Source organism: Phyllostomus hastatus, unplaced genomic scaffold, assembly GCF_019186645.2.
Source record: "Phyllostomus hastatus isolate PE091 unplaced genomic scaffold, TTU_PhHast_1.1 phas_scaffold_78, whole genome shotgun sequence".
Taxonomy (NCBI): Eukaryota; Metazoa; Chordata; class Mammalia; order Chiroptera; family Phyllostomidae; genus Phyllostomus; species Phyllostomus hastatus.
The window spans coordinates 13977934-14000145 of NW_025334041.1; the positions used below are offsets into that span (position 1 = coordinate 13977934).

Genomic DNA, 22212 nt, shown 5'->3' on the forward strand with positions numbered 1-22212 from the left:
TCCACTTATCTATGCATTCATTGGCTGATTTTTGTACGTGCCCTGACCTGGGATCAAACCCACAACCTTGGCATATTGGGAAGACAGTAACCAACTGAGCTGGGCCAAGGGCCAAAGCAGAGTTTTGTGTTTCTTTTAAAGTTGAAATGCATTTATTTATATAAGGTGGCCCTCACAAATGCTTCCCAAAGATATTTCTTATGATTATTGGATTTTTAAAATCCTCAATGGGAATTTTATTTTATTTTTTTAATTACTTTTTTGTTGTTCAATTACAATTATCTGCATTCCCCCCCTACCATTGCCCCCCAACCCCAGCCAAACCCACCTCCCTCCCTTGCTTCCACCCTCCCCCTTTGTTTTGTCCATGTGTCCTTTATAGTAGTTCCTGAAAACCCTTCTCCCCACTGTCCCCTTCCCACTCCCCTCTATTGTTAGATTCCTTAATTTCAATGTCTCTGGTTATGCTTTGTTTCTTTTTTCTTTTGTTGATTATGTTCCAGTTAAAGGTGAGATCATCTGGTATTTGTCCATCACCACCTGACTCATTTCACTTAGCATAATGCTCTCCGGTTCCATCCATGCTGTTGCAAAAAAGTAGGAGCTCCTTCTTTCTTTCTGCTGTGTAGTAGTCCATTGTGTAAATGTACTATAGTTTTTTGATCCACTCATTTACTGATGGGCATTTAGGTTGTTTCTAGCACTTGTCTATTGTAAATTGTGCTGCTATGAACATTGGGGTGCATAGGTTCTTTTGGATTGGTGTTTTAGGGCTCTTAGGGTGTAATGCCAGCAGTGGAATGGCTAGGTCAACAAAGCAGAGTTTAAATTCAAACTGAGAATGAACATTAGGTAGTCTTCATCTTTTAGTGTTCTTTGATTTTTGATAAATGGTTGCTGTCTGATTTTGAAGACATGCAAAGAAAGCATTATTATTAAGATTTAGTTTATAAATAAAAGTATGTAAGGTATCAAGTCTTACACATATTTTAAGATTCTTTTCTGAAAGCGCTGAAGAAAAATCCAAATTTCAAGTGACAACAGTGTCAATTAAACTTTATTTGATACCTATAATACTTTAAATGTTATTTCTATCATATAGAGAGAATTCTTCAGAGTCCAACTACACATTTTAATTTTTAAAATGGGATTTTTTAAAAAGATTTTATTTCTTTTTAGAGAGAGAGAGAGGGAGAGAGAGAGAGAGGGAGGGAGAAAGAGAGAGAAACATCAATGTGTGGTTGCCTCTCGTGTGCCCCCTTCTGGGAACCCGGCCTGCACTCCAGGCACGCGCCCTGACTGGGAATCGAACCGGTGACCCTTTGGTTCACAGGCCAACGTTCAAGCCACTGAGCCATACCAGCCAGAGCTAAAATGCAATTTTTTAAATTTAAATGTACTTTTGGGTTATTCACAAAGTAAAATAAGTTTTTAAAAAGTGGGGGACTATATATTAAGTAACATTTTTTAAAAACACCTCAGAAGAAGAAATTTTAAGTCATGTGAAGTACACTGATAAAGAAATTATACTTGCTTTTAAACAAAGAAAAATGTCAGAAGACCAAATGTAATTTAAATAGAGGAGAAAGTTTCTATCAGATTTACATAAGAAAAAAATTAAGACTAGAAATACCACAAAGAATGAGAATAGGTAAAAGTGAAATTTTTTGAAAGCTTGATAAGGATAGGATAATGAAGACATAGAATACATATAATGAAATGAATATCAACTTTGGAAAAATACTAAAATAATTAACCTAATGAACTCTTTCAAAACAAGCTAGAATTACTGTTTTAATACAGATACTTGCTTTAATAAATTTCTAATTTAGCAGCATTAATCTTGCAATACTCTAACACTCTTAAGATAGTATAAGAAAGCCTAAAACAAAAAGAAAACACAACATTTATTGAGGGCTTTTTTTATGCGTATGTGTCAGGAACCATACGAGTATTCTCAGTGCAATGTGAGTGCAAGTGTGTGAGTGTATGTGTGTGTTTTTGGCAAAGATACGTATGTTGTTATCATCCTCATCTTACAGACAGGGTCACTGATACAAAATGAAATAAAGTGATTTGTTTCAGTTCACAACACTGGTGACAGAGCCTGGTAATCTTTTATCAAGGCTTGAGCTCTTCCCGCCTCGCACCCAGCAGGGGTGTCCAACCCACTTGACTGCATGTGACCCAGGATGGCTGTGAATGTGTCCCAACGCTAAATTTTAAGTTAACTTAAAACATTACGAGATTTTTTCTGTTTTTGTTAGTGTTTGTATATTTAAATGTGTGGCCCAAAACAACTCTTCTTCCCGTGTGGCCCAGAGATGCCAAAAGGTTGGACACCCTAAAGCTTATTTGACTCTGTCACTATACAGACAACCATATAGTTAATTATTCAATCTAATATATGATGCATTATTTTTACTTATTTAAATGTGTAAGAGATGCTCTCACTGACTGCCAATTGAGTTGCTGCTTCTTAACAAAGCTCTTCCAGTCCAGAGATGTTAATTCTGTTCTACCACATCGATCCCTACAATTATTTTATATTTCAATGGTTCAAAATACCACCCTCCCCTTCAACCTTCACTCCTCTGCTCTGAGTAAGAGATATAAAGACTGTCCCTTTCCCTGGGAAACATATAATAAATGGCTTTCTTTAAGGTACTATGCCAATATTCTATGTTACAGGATCAGTAATACTTTAGATATTGGTAGACTTTGATTCAATTAAAGACTTTGAGATAAAAAGTAACAGAAGTGATCACTAACTTGAAAACTCTAATATAGCAGCACCTTCCTTTCTGTGTTCATTACTTTATTGCTCCAAAATTGGGTGGGGACAGATGGGAATATGGAAAAACTAATGGCAAGAGATAAAGAGGAAGTTAAGTAGGAGGCAGAATCATGTAATAAAAACAAACGTGCCTAAAGATATTTTCGCATCAACTGCACAGACTGGTTCTATGGTAGGAAAGAATTTGACAATGTAATACAGAAATTCTCAGAGGTAGATAAAAGTATTTTTGTAAAATTGCAGCTGTAATTATATTAACATGGAAAATCAATTTCTGAAATATAGTTGGGTTCAATCAAGATTGATTTTATTTTTATAGAGAAAGCAAATGCAGGTTCATATTTTTAAATATATAGCTTTTTAAGCTCTAAGATTTCGTGAAAGAAGTTTAAAGTCAGAATTTATTTAGTAGATTTCAAGAGGCAAGTACCACTTGGTATTTAATCAAACCAAAACAAAGGAAACACTAACCAGAGGGACAGATGAATCGCATGCATTTGAATAAATGGGTCTTGTTTCCTTAAAAAGAAACACTAGGGGAAGCTAGCATAACTCAATAAAAGCATATCTCACCTGCCACCAGTGGCTGGAAGAACATGCTATGACTGACTTTGCAGAACACTTGGAGCTAATACAAATATGGCCTAGCCTTGTGGTATGGCCAGTTCTGAGAATGTTATTCACCACTACACCTTAGAAAAATAAACTACAGTGAAGAAAAAGTGCTTTCAGAACTTCTGAGTATTTCACCCAAGTTCAGTCTAATCATGCTTACAAAGAAATTTTAAAAAAAAAATTAACAACTTAAAAAAATTTTAACAAAAGTTGTGAGCTGTATCAGAAGTGACAAATATTTTCTGTTAATGATAATCCACTATTACTTTGTGTAGTAATCTTGCCTTTCTCCCTTAAAAGAACCAAAATATCATAAATTGTTTGTATAGTCCTAGAGCATGGCTAAGTATGTAGCAGTTGCTCATTAAATATTTTTAATAGAGCTAAGTAAATGAGAAATAAGTTTGACTGTGGTCAAGAGTCATTCTCTCATTTTAGAGACTTTAGAACAAGAAAGATGAAGAGAAGGCCACAGTCAGAAATGAACAAGAATTTGAGCACAAAGTAGAAATGAGACAGAGGGAATGAGAAACTCGATTTTTATCTTGCTTCTTCATACATTATATGAAAAAGGATGAGATCTGTTCTGAACAAAAAAAATGGATGAAATAAGTATAAGTAAATTAGACTTGAATTCTCTAACGAGTAAAGAATTTGTCAGAAATCGTCCAGTTAAGCAGAAGGAGTTCAAATTCTTGGATTTGATAAATTATATCTCAAGGTATTCAGGAAGCTTCTAAATGGCACTGCTGAGCCACTTTTAGAAATATCTATACAATTAGGAGGACAAAACATGTCAAAAAAACTAGAAATGTAAACCTATTGTATTTATTGAAGGAGAATCTTTTTTTGAAGCTTGGCTTTAATAGTATTCAGAGAAAATATAAAAGAATCTTTGAGAAGGAAAAAGCTTCACAATCTGGAAGCTAAAAACCACAGGTGGCAAACACAAGGCCCCCGCAGCCTGAATCCGGCCCTCCACCTGGTTTTATCTGGCCCAGCACCTTGTTTCTAACCAGTGGCAGTGCCGAGCTCCTTGCCCCTAGTTAAGGAGCAGTTACATTTATACAGTCCTAAAATTACATTCAGCCCTTTGGAGGCAATCGTGAGGTCAATACAGCCCCAGTGAAAATGAGTTTGACACCCCTGCTATAAACAAAAAAGCTCCAATAACATTAACTACATGAACATTTAAAATTTCATCTTGTCAAAAACCAGCAAAGTCAAAATACAAATAACTGGGGTCAAAATACTTACAAATTACATTACAGACAAAAGATAATTTCCCTATCTATAAAGGACTTCAAACCAGTAAGGAAAAGCTCAACATATTAAGAGAGATGGACAAAGAGTATAAACAAAAAGTTCTCAGAAAGGAAAATTCAAATACCTCTTAAGTTTATGAAAAGATACACAACCTCATTCATGTAAAAGAAATACAAATTAAGAATATAATAAACAATCTTTTTTCCTTATCAGGCAAAAGTAAAAATTCTAATTACATTCCATATTGGTGAGAATATGGCAGAAGATAGGCACTCTCACACATATTTACTGATAGGAACACTCTGGTGAGCAGTTCAACCATATCTGTCAAAATTACGAGATTCTTCTAAAATTTATCCTAAAGACACATACATGTACAAAATAACATGCAGCAAGACTACACATAAGGGCATGGTTTGTAAGAGAAAAAGCAATCTAAATATCTACCAGAATGTAAACTAACATTTTTTTGTTATATTCAGATAATGGAGAATGATGCCACTTTTACAAAGAATGAGGGTGCTCTATAGGTGCTGATGTGTAATCATATGCAAAAAAAAATCAAGACTTAGATTTTAGAAAAAACACAGCTGCTATTATATTTAATAGTGAATACTATTACAGTTAATAGCTGGTTCCCCCTCTTACCATTCTATTCAACATTTGTATTGAGGTTCTAATCAGGACAACCAATCAAAGGTATGTTGACTGAGGAAAAAAAGGTAAAACTATCTTTATTCATAGATTTTTATTTAGAAAATTCTAAGGAATCCACTAAAAAGCTATCAAAACCAATAAACAAGTTCAGCAAGGTTGTACAATATAAGACCAATGTACAAATATCAACTGTACTTCTATAAACTAACAACGAACAACCTCAAGGTAAAAATAATAATTCTACTCAAAATAGCATTGAAAATAAAATGAGTAAATGTAATAAATGAAGCGTAAAACTTATACTCTGAAAACTATAAAATACTGTTGAAATAAATTAAATAGAAAATCATTTTATGTTCATGGATCTGAAGTTGCTAACATTGTTAAGATGGCAATATTATCCACTATGATCTACAGACTAAAATGCCTGCTGGAATCCATGCAGAATTCTTTATAGATACCAACAAGCTGATTTCAAAATTCATATGGAACTGCAAAGAACTCAGAATAGACAAAACAATCCTGAAGAAAAAAAAAAACAAAGTAGAATAACTAATACTTCCTGATTTCAAAACTTACTACAAAGGTACAATAATCAAAACAGTGTGGTAGTGGCATGAAGACAGGTATATAGACCAATGGAATAGAGAGTCCAGAAATAAACTTTTGCATACAAGGGGGTAGCCCAAAAACCCCAGAATTTATTGATAACAAATTGTGTATTTATTCATACATATTTAAACTTCAATCACCTTCAAATCACTCTCCATTTGATGCAAAACACTTATCAAGAAATTTTTTCAACTGCTCCAAAGTTTTGAACTCTTTGATTTTAATATCTTTTAGTATTTCTGTCATTTTTTGGTTTCACTTCTCCCACATCAGCAAAATGTTTTCCTTTGAGGATTTTTTTTTCATCCAGGGAAACAAAAAAATGTTGCTCAGGGCAAGATCAGGTGAACAGGGAGGGTGGGGCAGGGGTGTCATGCCATTTTTGGTAAAAAACTGCCGAACAGTCAGAATGGTATGGGCATGTGGACTCACTTGTGAGTCACTCATCACGAAATGGGCAAATGTAATGAAAGAGTCTTAAAAAAAAAATCACTGAAGCCAAATGCGCCTCTCACAACAATGCCGGCTGGTACACTATTACAGATGGGTTCCTGGAACACTCATCTAGCACAGGAAACCTGTACTACACGGGTAGTGTACTACCCTCCAGAAGATAATTCCTTTTTCTTTTTTTGGCAGAGGGTCCCCTCTCGTATATGGTGAAATAATTTTTGACAAGGATGCCAAGACCATTCAAAGGAGAAAGGATAATTTTCAAGAAAATGGTGCTGGAAAACTGGATAATCAAATGCAAAAGAATGAAATAGGACCCTTACCTAACATTATGTAAAACAATTAACTCAAAATGGATCAAAGACCTAAATGTAAGAGCTAAAACTATAAAATTCTTGGAAGAAAACATAAAAACTTCACAGCACTGGATTTCTCAGATTTCTTGGATATGGCACTAAATGCACAGGCAACAAAAGAAAAAAACTGGTTAACTGGAGTTCATGAAAATTTAAAAATCTGTGCACCAAAAGAAAATGCCAAGAGTAAAAAGGCAACCAAGTAATGGGAGAATTATTGCAAATCATATATTTGATAAGGGAGTAATATCCAGAACACACAGGAAACTTCTAATATTCTACAACAACAACAAATAATTCAAAATGCACAAAGGACTTCAACAGACATGTTTCTTAAGATAAACACATGGCCAATAAGCACATGAAAAGAAACCTGTGAGCCAGAAGATATGTCAATAGAAACCTGTGATACTAAAAATCCAAGAGAAAAAAGAATGAAACATGGAACAAAATATCTAAGAAACAAGTGGGACAATTACAAAAGATGTAACATACACATAATGAGAATACCAGGAGGAGAAGAAAAAGGAAAAAGAAGAAATATTTGTGGTATATTTGTTGTAACTAATGAGCTAATACTGACACAGTATTATTAACTAAAGTCTGTATAGTTCACATCAGGGTCCACTCTTTGTGTTGCACAGTTGCATGGGTTTTGACAAATGCTAATGTCATCTATCCACCTTTACAGAACAGTAAAGGTGGGTAAAGGTCTGTATGACCTTTATCACACAGAATTATTCACTGCCCTAAAAATGCCATGTTCCACCTAGTCATCCTCCTTTGCACTCTCCCAAACCCCAACAATTATTTTTTTTGTACTGTCTCTATAGTTTTGCTTTTTCTAGAATGTCAGATAGTTGGAATCATACAGTATGTAGCCTTTTCAGACTGGCTTCTTTCACTTAGCAATATACATTTAACGGTTCCTCCATGTCTTTTCATGCCTTGATAGCTCATTTATTTTTTTATCTCTGAATAACATTCCATTGTCTGCTGTACCACACAGTATTTATTCAAGCACCTTACTGAAAAACTTCTTGGTTACTTCTAAGTTTCAATGATCAACTCACCTGGGTAAATATGAAGGAGCACAACTGCTAGACTGTATAGTAGTAACACTATCTTTAGCTTTGTAAGAAACTGCCGGACCATCTTCCAAAGTAGTTACAGCATTTTACATTGCTACCAGCAACAAATGAACAGCTCTCTGTAGGATATGTTTTGCAAATATTTTCTCCCAGTCGGTAGCTTGCCTTTTCATTTTCTTAATGGTGTCATTTGAAAAGGAAAAGTTTTAAATTTTGATAAAATCTCATTAATCAATTTTTTTTTGTTAAGTTCTATGCTTCTTATATCTTACCTAAAAACTTTCTCCTTAACTCAGGGTCACAGAGTTTTTTCTTATGTGTTCTTTTAGTTTTAAGTCTTAGCTCTTAGTCTTCAGATCTAAGATCTATTTTGAGCTAAGTTTTATAACCAAGGTGAAGAAAAAGTTGATGTTCATTTTTTTTGTATATAAATATTCAATTGTTCCAGCAACATTCACTGAAAATATTATATTATCATTTTGTCGTTGAACTACCATGACACTATTAACAAAAATCAATTGACTGTATGTGTAGGTCTCTTTCTGGACTCTATTCCATGCCACTGACCTATATGCTGAAACTACAATCTTCATTACTGTAGAGTGATTGTAATCCTTGAAATCAGGCCATGGAAGACATAGCATTTTGCTGTCCTTCAAAATTGTCCTTCGCAATTGTGTTATTTAAAAATTTCAATATCATCCTGTCAATCTAAAATTCTAACTGGGATTATACTGAATATATAGCTGTTTGCTGAGAAGTAACATGTTAAGACTATTAAGCCTTCAATCCTTCACTTACGTACGTATGTACGTATGTCTGTCTGTACAGGCATACCTTGTTTTTATTGCACTTTGCTTTATGGGTGTCACCCCAAAGCTTCAATGAAGATGTACAAGGATATTAATGTTGTTTCTGTGCCTGCTAACACAACAGCCATTCTGTAGCCCATGGATCAAGGAGTAACTTCGACTTTCAAGTCTTACTATCTAAGAAATACATTTGTAAGACTATAGCTGCCATGGATAGCGATTCCTCCATTGGATCTGGGCAAAGTAAATTGAAAACCTTCGGGAAAGGACTCATTATTCTAGATGCCATTAAGAACATTTGTGTCATGGGAAAAAGTAAAAATCCCAACATTAACAGGAGGTTAGAAGAAGTTGATTTCAACCATCATGGATGACTTTCCGGGTTAAAGACTTCAGTGGAGAAAGTAACTGCAGATGTAGTGGAAAACAGCAAGAGAACTAAAATTAGAAGCACAGCCCAAATATGTGACTGAATTCCTCTAATTTCACAATAAAACTTTAACAGATAAAGTTGCTACTTATGGGTGAGCAAAGAAAGTGGTTTTTGAGATGAAATATACTCCTGGTAAAGGACTTAGAATATAAACTTAGCTGATAAAACAGTGGCAGGGTTTGAGAGAACTGACTTCAGTTTTGAAAGAAGTTCTACTGTGAGTAAGGACTTCACAGCCCTGCCCTCCTGCTCTGTAGCTTTCCCCAAATGGTTCTTGCCTTAAAGACCCAGTGCCATATATCCTTTCTGACCTTTTCACACAGCCATTTGTCATTCCCAGAGTGTTGATTTACTCCTCTCTTGTGATCATTTTTTAGCCACTTGTTTTTTTCTAAGACTTCTGAAAGATCATAACTTTTACAAAGCTTTCCATTGGTAAGAGCAAATTAATGATGCAGATTATTTTACTCACAAACTTAATCCATTTTAAGATCACATGATATAAGTAGAAACTAATCCACCTGCTGATTGCCCAACTGGATTTTTTTATTTTAGTCATTTTTGACTGCAGTGTTTCCAAAATTTAATAGATGATCCTTTACTTTAATAATAACATATAAGACACGATTTACTTTCAGATTCAAGATTTTTGTCACAAATATCAACCACTGTACTGTGTTGTGAAAAAAGTAATACGTTCAGGGTCTGTTAAAATACATAGGGGCAGGCCCTTTAAGCCTGTATTATGTGGCTCACCCTGAGCTCTTATTGGTACTTTAAAAATAGTTTGTTTACTCTTCCTTTGATGTCATACTGTTAGTTGTCAGTTTTTCTTGTCAGTGTATCTCTTAAAACCCATCCCCATGTTAATTTAATTTACAGCTTTTGATTTATAGATTTAGAAACTAGACAATATTATGTAAGGCTGGTTTTGAGAAGACTTCAATTTTGAAAGAAATTCTACTGTAAATTAAGTGCTATCAAAGAGCATTGCATGCTACAGAGAAATCATTCACGAAAAAAAAGAGTGGACTGATTAGCAAAATTCACTGTTGTGTTATTTTAAGAAATTGCCAGGGCTATCCCAACCTGCAGCAACCACTACCCAGATCAGTAGGCAGCTATCGACAGAGAGGCAAGACCCTCCACCAGCAAAATGATTTTAATAATTTTAAAAATTATTTTTAAATAATTTTTTAGAAATAAGGTATTTTTAAAATTAAGATATGTACTTTTTTTACACATAATGCTATTGCACACTTAATGAATTACAGTATAGTGTAAACGTATCTTTTATATGTACTGGGAAACCAAAAATGTTGTGACTTCCATTATTGTGGTGGTCTTGAATCGAACTCATAATTATCTCCAAGGTATGCCTGTGAAATGAGCCAGTCAGAGAAAGACCAACACCATATAATTTCACTCATATGTGGAATCTAATGAACAAACTGAACAAACAAGGAAAACAGAGACAGGCTCACAGACAGTGAGCAAGCTGACAGCTCTGGGTGGGGGGAGGTTAGAGGGTAGAGGGATTGAGCAAAAAGGAAAAAGGACTCATGGGCATGGACAACAGTGTGGTGACTGCAGGGGCTTGGGGGTTTAAGGGGACTAAATGGTAATGGAAAAAATTAAATTAAAATTAAATAGAATAAAAAATAAAATAAAATAACCAAAAATCAATCAATCAATCAATCAATCAATCAGTACCCTTGCTGTTGCTGAAAATGGAGATAGGACCATGATCTTTTTCACAGGTCCCATTAAAACATGACTATTCAGTTAGAGTTTCCCTAAAACTTTAAATGTGTTATGCTAAAACTAAGGGTCATTTCACCCTATGTTTAAAGTCAGCAAAGAAAAGGCATAAAGTGGTCCAATTTTGATGGATACAAAGATTTCATTAAGTGGTTAGTACTGTTTGCTAACTAAGCCTAAGTTCTAAAACAGCAATACCTGAAAAGACCTCTGCAAAAACAATTTAAAAAATAATTCGGCCCTGGCTGGTATGGCTCAGTGGATTGAGCTCAGGCCTGTGAACCAAAGGGTCACAGGTTTGAATCCCAGTCGGGGGACATGCCTGGGTTGCAGGCTAGGTCCCCAGTAGGTGAAAAACAGAGGCAACCACACACTGATGTTTCTCTCCCTCTCCTTCTCCCTCCCTTCCCCTCTCTAAAAATAAATAAATAAAATCTTTAAAAATATAATTTAATAATCTTATTAATAAATCCATATACCTTAGCAAGTGATTTTACAATGGGATTCTCCATAATCCCCTTGAGGAAAATTAGGTCTATTTCTTCTGCTCCTGTAGATGAGGGCAGCTCCGTAAGGTTATCCAACACTTGCTGCATTGCTGCTGAGATAAAAGCAATATATTAACAACAACAAAAAAAAACCCTTCAGTGAAAACATACCAAACGTAAAGATGTTGTAAATATTATAGAATTGTGCACTTGAAACACGTAATGTTATTAACCAATGTCACCCCAATAAATTTTAAAAAGCCTTAAATGTCAAGCCATTATTAAATGATTATAAAATAACTCAAAGGCATTAACAATGAACACTCTTGAAAAAAATCACATTTTTAAAAACCTGAATTGTTAAATAGTGTAAGTTTCAAATTGAGTTCTCATGAATCACTAGCAGGGCATGTTTTTATATGCAATTTGGGCTTTAGCAGGCTACCTTACACATACTTATAATCTTACACTTCCTTTATATCTTCAAATAGAAAAACTTTACTTAGGAAGAAATATGAAACTTTAATAGAGGTATAAACAAATATAGAGATTGAAACAGTAATCAAGAAACTTCCCACAAGTCCAGAACCAGATGGCCTCACTGGTGAATTCTACCAAACATTAAAGAACTAAAACCAGTATTTCACAAATTCCCCCTCCCCAAAAGGAGAGGAGGAAACACTTCTCAACCATTCCATGAGAATCTGATACCAAATCCACATAAAGGTATCACAAGAAAATTACAGCCAATATCCTTTATAAATGAAGATGCAAAAATATGTAATAAAAGACTAGCAAACTGGATCCAGCAACATACAGAAAGGATTGTACAGAATGACCAATAAAATTTATCCCAGTAATGCAAGGGTATTCATCAATATATGGAAATCTATCAATGTAATACACAGTATTAATAGGACAAAAAATGATTTATCTAAATAGACACAGAAAAAACATTTGACAAAATCCAATATCCTTTGATTATAAAAACATCAACAAATACAAGAGAAATGTCTTCAACTTGATAAAGGAGATCTATAAAAATTTCCATAGCTTACATCATACTTAATGGTAAAAAACTGAAGGCTTTCCCATAAAATCAGGAACAAAGCAGGAAGTCTACTCTTGCCATTTCTACTCAACATTCTACTGGAGGTTCTAGGTGGGGAGTTAGGAAAGAAAAAGAAATAAAAGGCATCAAGATTGGAAAAGAATAAGTAAAACTATCTTTTTTTTGTAGATGACATGTATATAGAAAATCCTAAAGACTATACAAATAAATTTATTAGAACTTATAAATTTATAAATGAGTTCAGCAAGGTTATAGAATACACAATCAAAATACAAAAATCAATTGTGTTTCTACACACTAACAATGAACAACCTGAAAATGAAATTAAGACAACCATTCCTTTTACAACAATATCACAAATAAAACAATTAGAAATCAGGATAATAATTTCTAATAAAGAAGTGCAAGGTTTTGTACACTGGAACTATAAAACACTATTGAAAGAATTAAAGAAGACAAATAACAGAAAGATATCCCATTTCATGTTAGGATGGCAATATACACAAAATTGACCCACAGATTTAATGCAGCCCTACCACAATCTCAGCTGCCCTCTCTTTTTTGTTGTTGTTGTCGCAGAAATTGATAAACTAATCTTAAAATTCATATGAGAAGTACAGAGGACACAGAACATCCAAACAATTTTCAAAAAGAACAAAGCTGGAAGATCCACACTTAATTTCAAATCTGACTGAAGAGCTACAGTAAACAAGACTGGCATAAAGACAGACATATAACTAAATGAGAGTCCAGAAATAAATCCATAAATTTAGTCAGTTGATTTTCAACGAGGGTGAAAAGACAATTCAGTGGAGGAAAGAGCAGTATTTTCAACAAATGGTCCTTGGACAAATGAATATGCATATGCAAGACAGTGAAGCTATAACCCTTTTCATTTCCTATCAGTCTTGATTTTATTTAGATTATTTATATTAGTTTTATCTCCTTTTCGTATTTCTCTAAGTCTACTAATATTATAGTTGTTTATTTTAACATTCACTTTCTACTTTTATTAAAATAAAATGTAAAAACTGTTTAAAGTCAGACTGTATTACTAAGTGGCTTATAATGAAATACAGCAGTTCTCTGTTCCATACTATCCACCCCCCTCCCAACTCATCCCACCTCTCCGGAAGCAACTACTTTGAATTTAAGTTTCTTTTAATCACATCTATATTTCTGAATATATGCTAATGTTGCTACTTTTAAATTGATCCACTCAGATATTATCTATTTATTTTCTGTTAGAATACTAGAGGGTTAAGCTTTTACCTTCCCCTATCCCTATGTTGGCAATTTTCTTTTTTATATAATTAACAGTAGGTGCTTTTCATATGGGACTCCTACAAGTTTTTTTTCCAAATGTTCCAACAAACTTTTCAAAGTTCTAGCAGTAATTTTTCCAAATACTCAAGCAATTTTCTAACTCTATCAGACCTATTCCCTGGTTTCTACCCTTAAACTCCCTCCCAAAGTGTTCTTTCCCTGTACTTTAAGTCTTGAAAAAAGGCTCCTACTCAGAATATGTAAATGAGTGACATTTTTGGAAGTAAAGAGGTGAACAGGAGAAAAAACATGCCCTTAAAACAAAGAAAAGGAAAACCAGTATTGGCTATGCTGAAGAAAGAAGACACTAGGAAACAGAAGCTACTTCACAATTTTGATGCAGGCCCAATGTGTACCTTTAAGTGGGCAGAAAACAATAGGATCAACAATCTTTAGGTGTATTTTTACCCTCTGACTATAAATGTAGTTTAAGCTTTACTTTTCATACTTTTTTTCCTTCCTTTGACTTTCTGTATTTGCCATCTTTTTTATTTTTAACTTTTATTATGGAAAATTTCAGCCACACATAATTGAAGACAAAATAATACAATGAACCCAGTAACTATCAGCTTCAACAACTAGCAGAACGTGGGAATCTTGTTTCCTACTCCCATATACTTTCGATCCTACGTAACTTTGAAGCAAACCCTAGATTTCATATTTCAGTGTATACATCTAAAAGATCAAGACTCTTTTTAAACAAAATGCTGTTAGCACAAAATATGTAACCAAAATACTGTTAGCACATCTAAAACACAGTAATTCCTTAATATCATCAAATATCTAGCTGGTGTTCAAATTTCCAGTTGTATTACAGGTTTTTTTAAAATGTATCTTCTGTATTGGTTCTTGAGGTACTGAAATTTTTATATTTGCACTGAATTAAGTGGGAAGAAAAGTGGCAGAGATTGTGAAATATACCCTTCGTTATTCTGAACATCTTCTTAAGTTGTTTCATTTTTGATTATATGAAATTTAGTTAAAAACTGGTAAACCTGTCAATATCCCATGTCCTGGAAAGGGAATCTTGAGTACCATAAAGTTGCCAAACATTCTGAAACTAATTTGCACACTTAATAGAGTTCTAATCAACATACAGCAGACCCCCACACAGCCCACCTTTCAGGCCAGGCCTGGCTTGAACATCCCCCACCGGGAAATGGCCAGGGAGCTCCAGGCCACCTGGGCTCATGACACAGGGCAATGGCACAAACCAGTGATTTCCAACTGAAGTGCTGCAAGAATTTTTAAAATATGCCATACCTGACGATTTAGTCATAGGCACTGACCTCTTTTCTCTTAGATGGTCAAATAAAAGGATGACAAAAGCCAATACAATAGCTGTCTGGTGTGACTGAATCAAAATTATACCTGTTTTTTACAGATTGGCAAAAGATATATTTTTTGGTGCTGCAGAATTTTCATGATTAGTTTATGCGTGCCACGAAATGCAAAGGGCTGAAACATCACTACCGAAAACCCATGAAGTTTGCATGGGGTGGGGAGGCCATGTGTTGGGCAGTAACTGGCTGTCCAGGGTGAGTATGTGGCTGACGAAGGTTGACCTGGTGTTTGTACTACTGTTTATTTTTGTAAAGAAGCAAATAATTTGCTTTTCAATGAAATCTTGAAGAAGAACTTGTGTCCCTGTAGGACACGTGCCCCCAAAGACTTGAAAGAGGAGACTGACACTGGACTATTCAGGCTTCAGTCGATCAAGTATGAACCCTAGGTCCTTATGGAGGATGATGCAAGACTGCTACATCTGGAAACCCAAGGGAAATCAGAGTAAACCTACCTGTATTGGATGAAACCTTGGGATGCCATTCATGCCAGGATCCCATTTCAAGGTGCTGGCATCCCCATTCCTTAATGAGCAAGAATTTCTGCTCCTACTTGCTAGAACTTTGACACACCAGTACCCTTTGAAAGGGTCTGCGCGAGGCCCTGACTGACATCCTGATGGATGGCTCCCTCCAGGAAACAGGTCTGTGGACAGTGTACCTGCACTATCCAGAGGCACTGACTGAGCTGGCAACAGTGATCAAAGCACAAGGTGAAAGGTCTCGGCAACAAAACCAGTCAGAAGCCAAAGACCTAACCCAGCCTCCTGAAGTCTCCCCAACAACCACCAGGTGACATACCTCCCCTTCAGTCAAAAGAATGAACGAGCCAAGCTCTGTCTTGCTGAAGCCACAGCCAGTCAGACTGCAGTGTGCTTGCCAGGCAGCCCCAAGGTCGTCCAGCTCAGTAGGTCCAGACTGGACGGGCCAAAGCCCCACCGAGCCCAAAGCTCTCAGAGGATCAGTCCCCAGTCCTTATGTGGAGTTTCAGAACATCTGCTCAGTATTTATTTTCCCCTGGTAGCACTTCTTTCTGAAGTTGCAGTCAGATGTTATTATCAATGTTCCTGTCAATGCTTCTTTAAAAGTCCTCACTTGGTTTTGACCATAGTTCACCTTTCTTGCCACAGGCTATTTAACCCCAAAGGTGAAAGTTGGGGTAAGGGTATTTGGTGTCTTTCCTATCTTCCCTTTGTACATGGTTGAATGGGAACAATTTGGGGTATCTCAGAGTTGATTGGTGGGAAAAACAGACAGGAATTGTTGGGGAGGTTAAGTGAGGTTGTGGGCTCCAGATCAACCAGGATGTCAGAACATTAACACAACCTCCCTGCTATGCAAAGATCTGCCCCAACACTTTCATTCTATACTCTGTTGTGAATAAAATACTGTTCTGACACTTGGCATAATCCCATCTCCCCTTTTTTACTGGGATGGAAGAGTATGAGACGGGAGAGTATGAAGGAATGGTTTCCCCTAACAAGCCAAATCACTGGTCTGACTTTATAGTTATCTAATAATACAAATTATTTTTAAAAATACAATTGTTCTTTTTAACTAAATTATCCTAAACACATATGAAAAATGAGAAAATATATAAGAAATGAGATACTTAACCTTATAAAATATTAAAACATGAACTAAATCTATAATAATTGCTCAGACATGAATAACCACAAGGCAACTCTAGAGTATGTAAAAGCTTAATATATGAAAGAGGAAGTTCTCTGTAGTGGGAACCTTGCAAAGCTGGGTGGGAGCCAGAGAAACAGGGAAGCATCCCAATTGACTCAGAGATTCCAAGAAAAAAGGAAAGTCCCAAAACTTAAAAGGTAAGGTATTTTGTTGTTTTTTTTGCAAGTTCCACTTCTCCATAATCACTAGAGGACAGACTCTTAATCAGAAGCTAGATTCAATAACATATAAATGGGATTATTTGAGCTAGAAAAAATTTAATATATTTAATCTAGACCCTTCAATTACAAATATGAACAAATCAAGAATCAAAAAACACTTAGGAAAACTAGCATTATGAATATAACTCATCAAATTCAACAAACTGAGGCATTAACCACCAAAAACCCCCCCACAATTATTTTAGAGTCAATTGAGGGGAAAAAAGAAAGAGCAAAAGAGATAAAGAAAAAAAGATTAAATTATAATGTGTAGGAATATCAAACTGAAGAATTCTCCCACAGGAAAAGGGCAATAAGAAAAAGGTGAGAAAAATACTATGGATCATGAAAGACCAAAATTTACAAGGTAATGAGAAATTCAGAAATAGAAAAAAATTAATAAAAGGGAAAGCAGAAATCAACTCAAAAATAAAGAACCACAGATTTGGTCAATTAGCCAGCTCTTTCAAAAAAAAAAAAACAATAAAAACAAATACTTGGCCAGTCTGATTTAGAAAAGAAGACACAAATAACATTAGAAATGCAATGAGAAAGTAACTGTGGGCATAAAGATTAAAAAGAGAACACAATGAACAACTATATTTTAAAATCTAGTCAAGTAGAGATTTTTGCAGAAAATGTCAATTATTGTAGTAGAAACAGATAAATAAGGAAATAGTTCCTAATAGAAGAAATTGCAAAGGTTTTCAAAGATATCTTTTTATAAAGATGTTAGCCCTGAGCAGATTTAATACATTTTAACAAACCTTCAAGAAAGAGATAATTCATGTTTTTAAAATAAAACAGAAAAGACGGAAAACTTCCCAACTTCTATGTGGATTTCAAAACTCAAAGAAAATCAGCCCTGGCCAGGTGGCTCAGTTGGTTGGAGCACTGCCTCATACATGAAAAGGCTGCAGCTTCAATTCCTGGTCAGGGCACATACCTAAGTTTCGGATTCCATCCCTGGTTGAGGTGTGTATGGGAGTCAACCAAATGATGTTTCTCACATCGATGCCTCTCTCTCTCTCTCTCTCTCTCTCTCTCTCTCTCTCTCTCTCATATCAGTAAATATGTCTTCGAGTGAGGATTTAAAAAAAAACCTCAAGGAAAATTATAAACTAAACCCACTGATGAGCATATATGCAAATATCTTAAACATATTGGCAAACTGAATGTAACAACATCTTTAAAATTAATACTTAAGAGCAACTACAGTTTATCCTAGTAGTATAAAGATGGTTCAACACTAAAAAATAAATACTGGATTGGTCAAAAAGTTCATTCAGATTTTTCAATAAGATAGCTCTAGTTGTGCTTAGTTGTCAAAACAATTTTGTTAGACTGTAACGTGACAGCTGTCACATCAGCAGGCATTTTAAAAAAACATAAAAATTGGTGAATTTTTGTGTGGCCATTTCAATACTGAAGATGGAAGAAAATAAACATTTTCAGCATATTATGCTTTATTATTTCAAAAAAGGTAAAAACACAACTGAAATGCAAAAAATAGATTTGTGCAGCATATGAAGAAGGTACTGTGAATAATCAAATGTGTCAAAAGTGGTTTGCGACGTTTTGTGCTGGAGATTTCCCACTGGATGATGTTTCACAGTCGGGCAGACCAGTTGAGGTTGATAGCGATCAAATCAAGTCTTTTGACAACAACCAATGATATACCACAGAGGAGATAGCTGACATACTCAAAATATCCAAATCAAACCCTGAAAATCATTTGCACCAGCTTGGTTATGTTAATCACTTTGATATTTGGGTTCTACATAAGTTAAGCGAAAATACCTTCTTGACCATATTTCCACATGTGATTCTCTACTTAAATGTAACAAAAACATTCCATTTTTAAAACAAATTGTGATGGGTGATAACAAGTGCATAGTTTACAATAAGGTGGAATGGAAGAGGTCATGGGGCAAGTGAAATGAACCACCAGCAACCACACCACAGGCGGGCCTTCATCCAAAGAAGTGATGTTGTGTATAAGGTGGGATTGGAAGGGAGTGTTCTATTATGAGCTCCTTCCAGAAAACCAACTGGTTAATTCCAACAACTATGGCTCCCAATTAGGCCAACTGAAAGCAGCACTCAACCTAAAGCATCTGGAATTAGTCAACAGAAAACATATAATCTTTCATCAGGACAACACAAAACTTTATGTTTCTTTGATGATCAGGCAAAAACTGTTACAGTTTCGCTGGGAAGTTCTGATTGATCCACTGTATTCACCAGACATTGTACCTTTGGATTTCCATTTATTTTGGTCTTTACAAAATTCTCTTAACGGAAACAATTTCAATTCCCTGGAAGATTGCAAAAGGCACCTGGAACAGTTCTTTCCTCAAAAGATAAAATGTTTTGGGAAGATGGAATTACGAAGTTGCCTGAAAGATGGCAGAAGGTAGTGGAACAGTGAATATGTTGTTCAATAAAGTTATTGGTGAAAGTGAGAAAAGCATGTTTTATTTTTACTTAAAAACCAAATGAACTTTTTGGCAGTATAAGAAAAAAAACCTCACAATCATCTGAATGCTTCTAATACTTCAAATAAAATTTAAACTCAGCCTTAAGGGAAAATCTTACATTAGTAAAAACAGAATAAAACCAGTTATTGTATACCAGTATCTACAAAAAGCATCACACTTTAATAGAGAAATGTCAGAAGCTTCACCATAAAGCCAGGAACAGGAGAAAAATGCCCACTAACACCATTACTTTTCATACCTATGTAGAAAGTTTTGAGCACTGTAGTAAGACATGACATATTCTTTTTAAAAAACAGATGATAATGATCTACTTAGAAAAGTTTCAAGGAATCAGTTGAGAAATGATTAAAGTCAGTTATAAGAGTTTGGCTAAGTGACTAGACATAAGAGCAATATAGAAAAATCAAAAGTTTCCCTAAATAATAGTAATAATTCAAAAACATCACTGGGGATTAAAAAAAAAGATCCTATTCACAACAGCAACAAAATCTAAAAATAAAAAATAAGGCTAACTTAAAAATGTTCAGATAGGAGGAAAATTATAAAATATACTAAAGGACCGTTAAAATAAATGAAGAGACCATGTGGTGGGGTAAGAAGATTCCATACTATAAAAATGTCAACTCTCGGGCTTCCGGCCAAGATGGAGGTGTAGGTAGATACAACTCTGTCTCCTCACACAGCCAAAAGAAGGACAACAACAAATTAAAAAAAAATAACCAGAACTGTCAGAAAATTGAACTGTATGGAACTCTGACAACCAAGGAGTTAACGAAGGAACATTCATGCAGACCAGTAGGAGGAGTGGAGATGGGCAGCAAAGCAGCAGACTGGGGCAGGCGAGCCAGCAGCTGGTATACTGAGCAGTCCCACATTTACATGTGAATAAACTGGGAGGAACAACTGGAGAGCAAGACAGACCACACAATCCAGGGTTCCAGCGTGGGAAAACAAAGCCTCAAATCCTCTGGCGGTAAAAACCTGTGGGGGTTGCAGTGGTGGGAGAAACTCCCAGCCTCATAGGAGAGTTTGTTGGGGAGACCCACAGAGTCCTAGAATGTATACAAACCCACCCACCCAGGGAATCAGCACCACAAGGGCCCAATTTGCTTGTGGGGAGTGGGGAAAATGAGTGAAAACCAGCCAAGAGCCTAGCAAGCGGCACTGTTCCCTCTAGAACCCCCTCCCCCACAGACAGTACCACAACACAGTGCAGTGGGTTGCCCCACCCTGGCAAATACCTAAGGCTTTGCCCCTTACAACATAACAGCTGTGCCCAGGTAAAGAGATATGGCCCAAGTGAAAGAACAGATCTCAACTCCAAAAATAGAACTAAGCAATGAAGAGAGACCAACCTACCAGATGCAGAGTTCAAAACACTGGTAATCAGGATGCTCACAGAAATGGTCGAGCATGGTCACAAACTAGAGGAAAAAGTGAAGGATATGAAAAGTGAAATAAAGGGAAATGTACAGGGAACCAACAGTGAAGGGAAGGAAACGGGGTCTCAAATCAACAATTTGGAGAACAAAGAAACACACATTCAACCAGAACACAATGAAGAAACAAGAATTCAAAAAAATTAGGAGAGCCTTAGGAACCTTCAGGGCAACTTGAAACATCCCAACATCCAAATCCATAGGGGTGCCAGAAGGAGAAAGGAAGAGCAAGAAACTAAAAACTTACTTGAAAACATAATGAAGGAGAACTTCCCCAATCTGGCAAAGGATATAGACGTCCAGAAAATCCAGGAAGCTCAGAGAGTCCCAAAGAAGTTGGACCCAAGGAAGCACACACCAAGGCACATCATAATTACATTACCCAAGGTGAAAGATAAGGAGAGAATCTTAAAAGCAGCAAGAGAAAAGGAGATGGTTACCTACAAAGGAGTTCCCGTAAGACTATAAGCTGATTGCTCAAAAGGAACCTTGCAGGCAAGAAGGGGCTGGAAAGAAATATTTCAAGTCATGAAAGGCAAGGACCTACAATCTAGATTACTCTATGCAGCAAAGCTACCCTTTAGAATGGAAGGGCAGATAAAGTGCTTCCCAGATAAGGTCAAGTTAAAGGAGTTCATCATCACCCAACCCTTATTATATTAAATGTTAAAGGGATTTATCTAAGAAAAAGAAGATGATCAAAAATATGAACATTAAAATGACAACAAGCTCACAACTATCAACAACTGAACCTAAAAAAACAAAAACAAAAACAAACTAAGCAAAAAACTAGAACAGGAACAGAATCACAGAAATGAAGATCACATGCAGGGTTATCAGTGGGGAGGGACAGGGGAGAGAATGGGGGAAAAGGTACAGAGAATAAGAAGCATAAATGGTAGGTACAAAATAGAGGGCGAGGTTAAGAATAATATAGGAAATGGAGAAGCCAAAGAATTTATATGCACGACACATGGAAATGAACTAAGGGAGAGGAATGCTGGTGGGAAGGGAGTGGGGGTGCAGGGCAGAAGGGAATAAAGGGGAGAAAAAAGGGATAACTGTAATAGCATAATTGATAAAATATACTTTAAAAAACATTAAAAAACCTTTAAAAAAGTGTTTTGAGCAATGGAAGAAAATCTTGAACAAATAGTACTTTGAAGGTAACTGACGTTTAAACATGTAAGAATAAATATACATACTTTAATAAATAAATTCTGGGTTCTTGAGGTTCCCCTTTTATTTTCTTCATACATAGAAATACTAAAAAGTAAGTTTACAGCCTCTAAGCC

General features: G+C 35.5%; 1 protein-coding gene and 1 pseudogene across 4 annotated transcripts in view; one reads left to right on the forward strand and one right to left on the reverse strand.

Moving 5' to 3' along the window:
• The window catches only part of PALS2 (protein associated with LIN7 2, MAGUK p55 family member), a 97837-nt gene that overhangs the window by 36578 nt on the left and 39047 nt on the right, over positions 1-22212 (reverse strand). For 3 of the 4 annotated variants that reach the window (XM_045827726.1, XM_045827727.1, XM_045827724.1), the window contains exon 2: positions 11333-11451. In XM_045827726.1, coding sequence (XP_045683682.1) covers positions 11333-11449 — 117 coding nt within the window. In that variant the 5' untranslated portion in view covers positions 11450-11451. Of the gene's footprint in view, positions 1-11332; positions 11455-22212 lie in introns of all 4 variants that reach the window. The other variant, XM_045827725.1, reaches the window with a different exon arrangement.
• LOC123811094 lies at positions 15233-16319 on the forward strand (annotated as a pseudogene).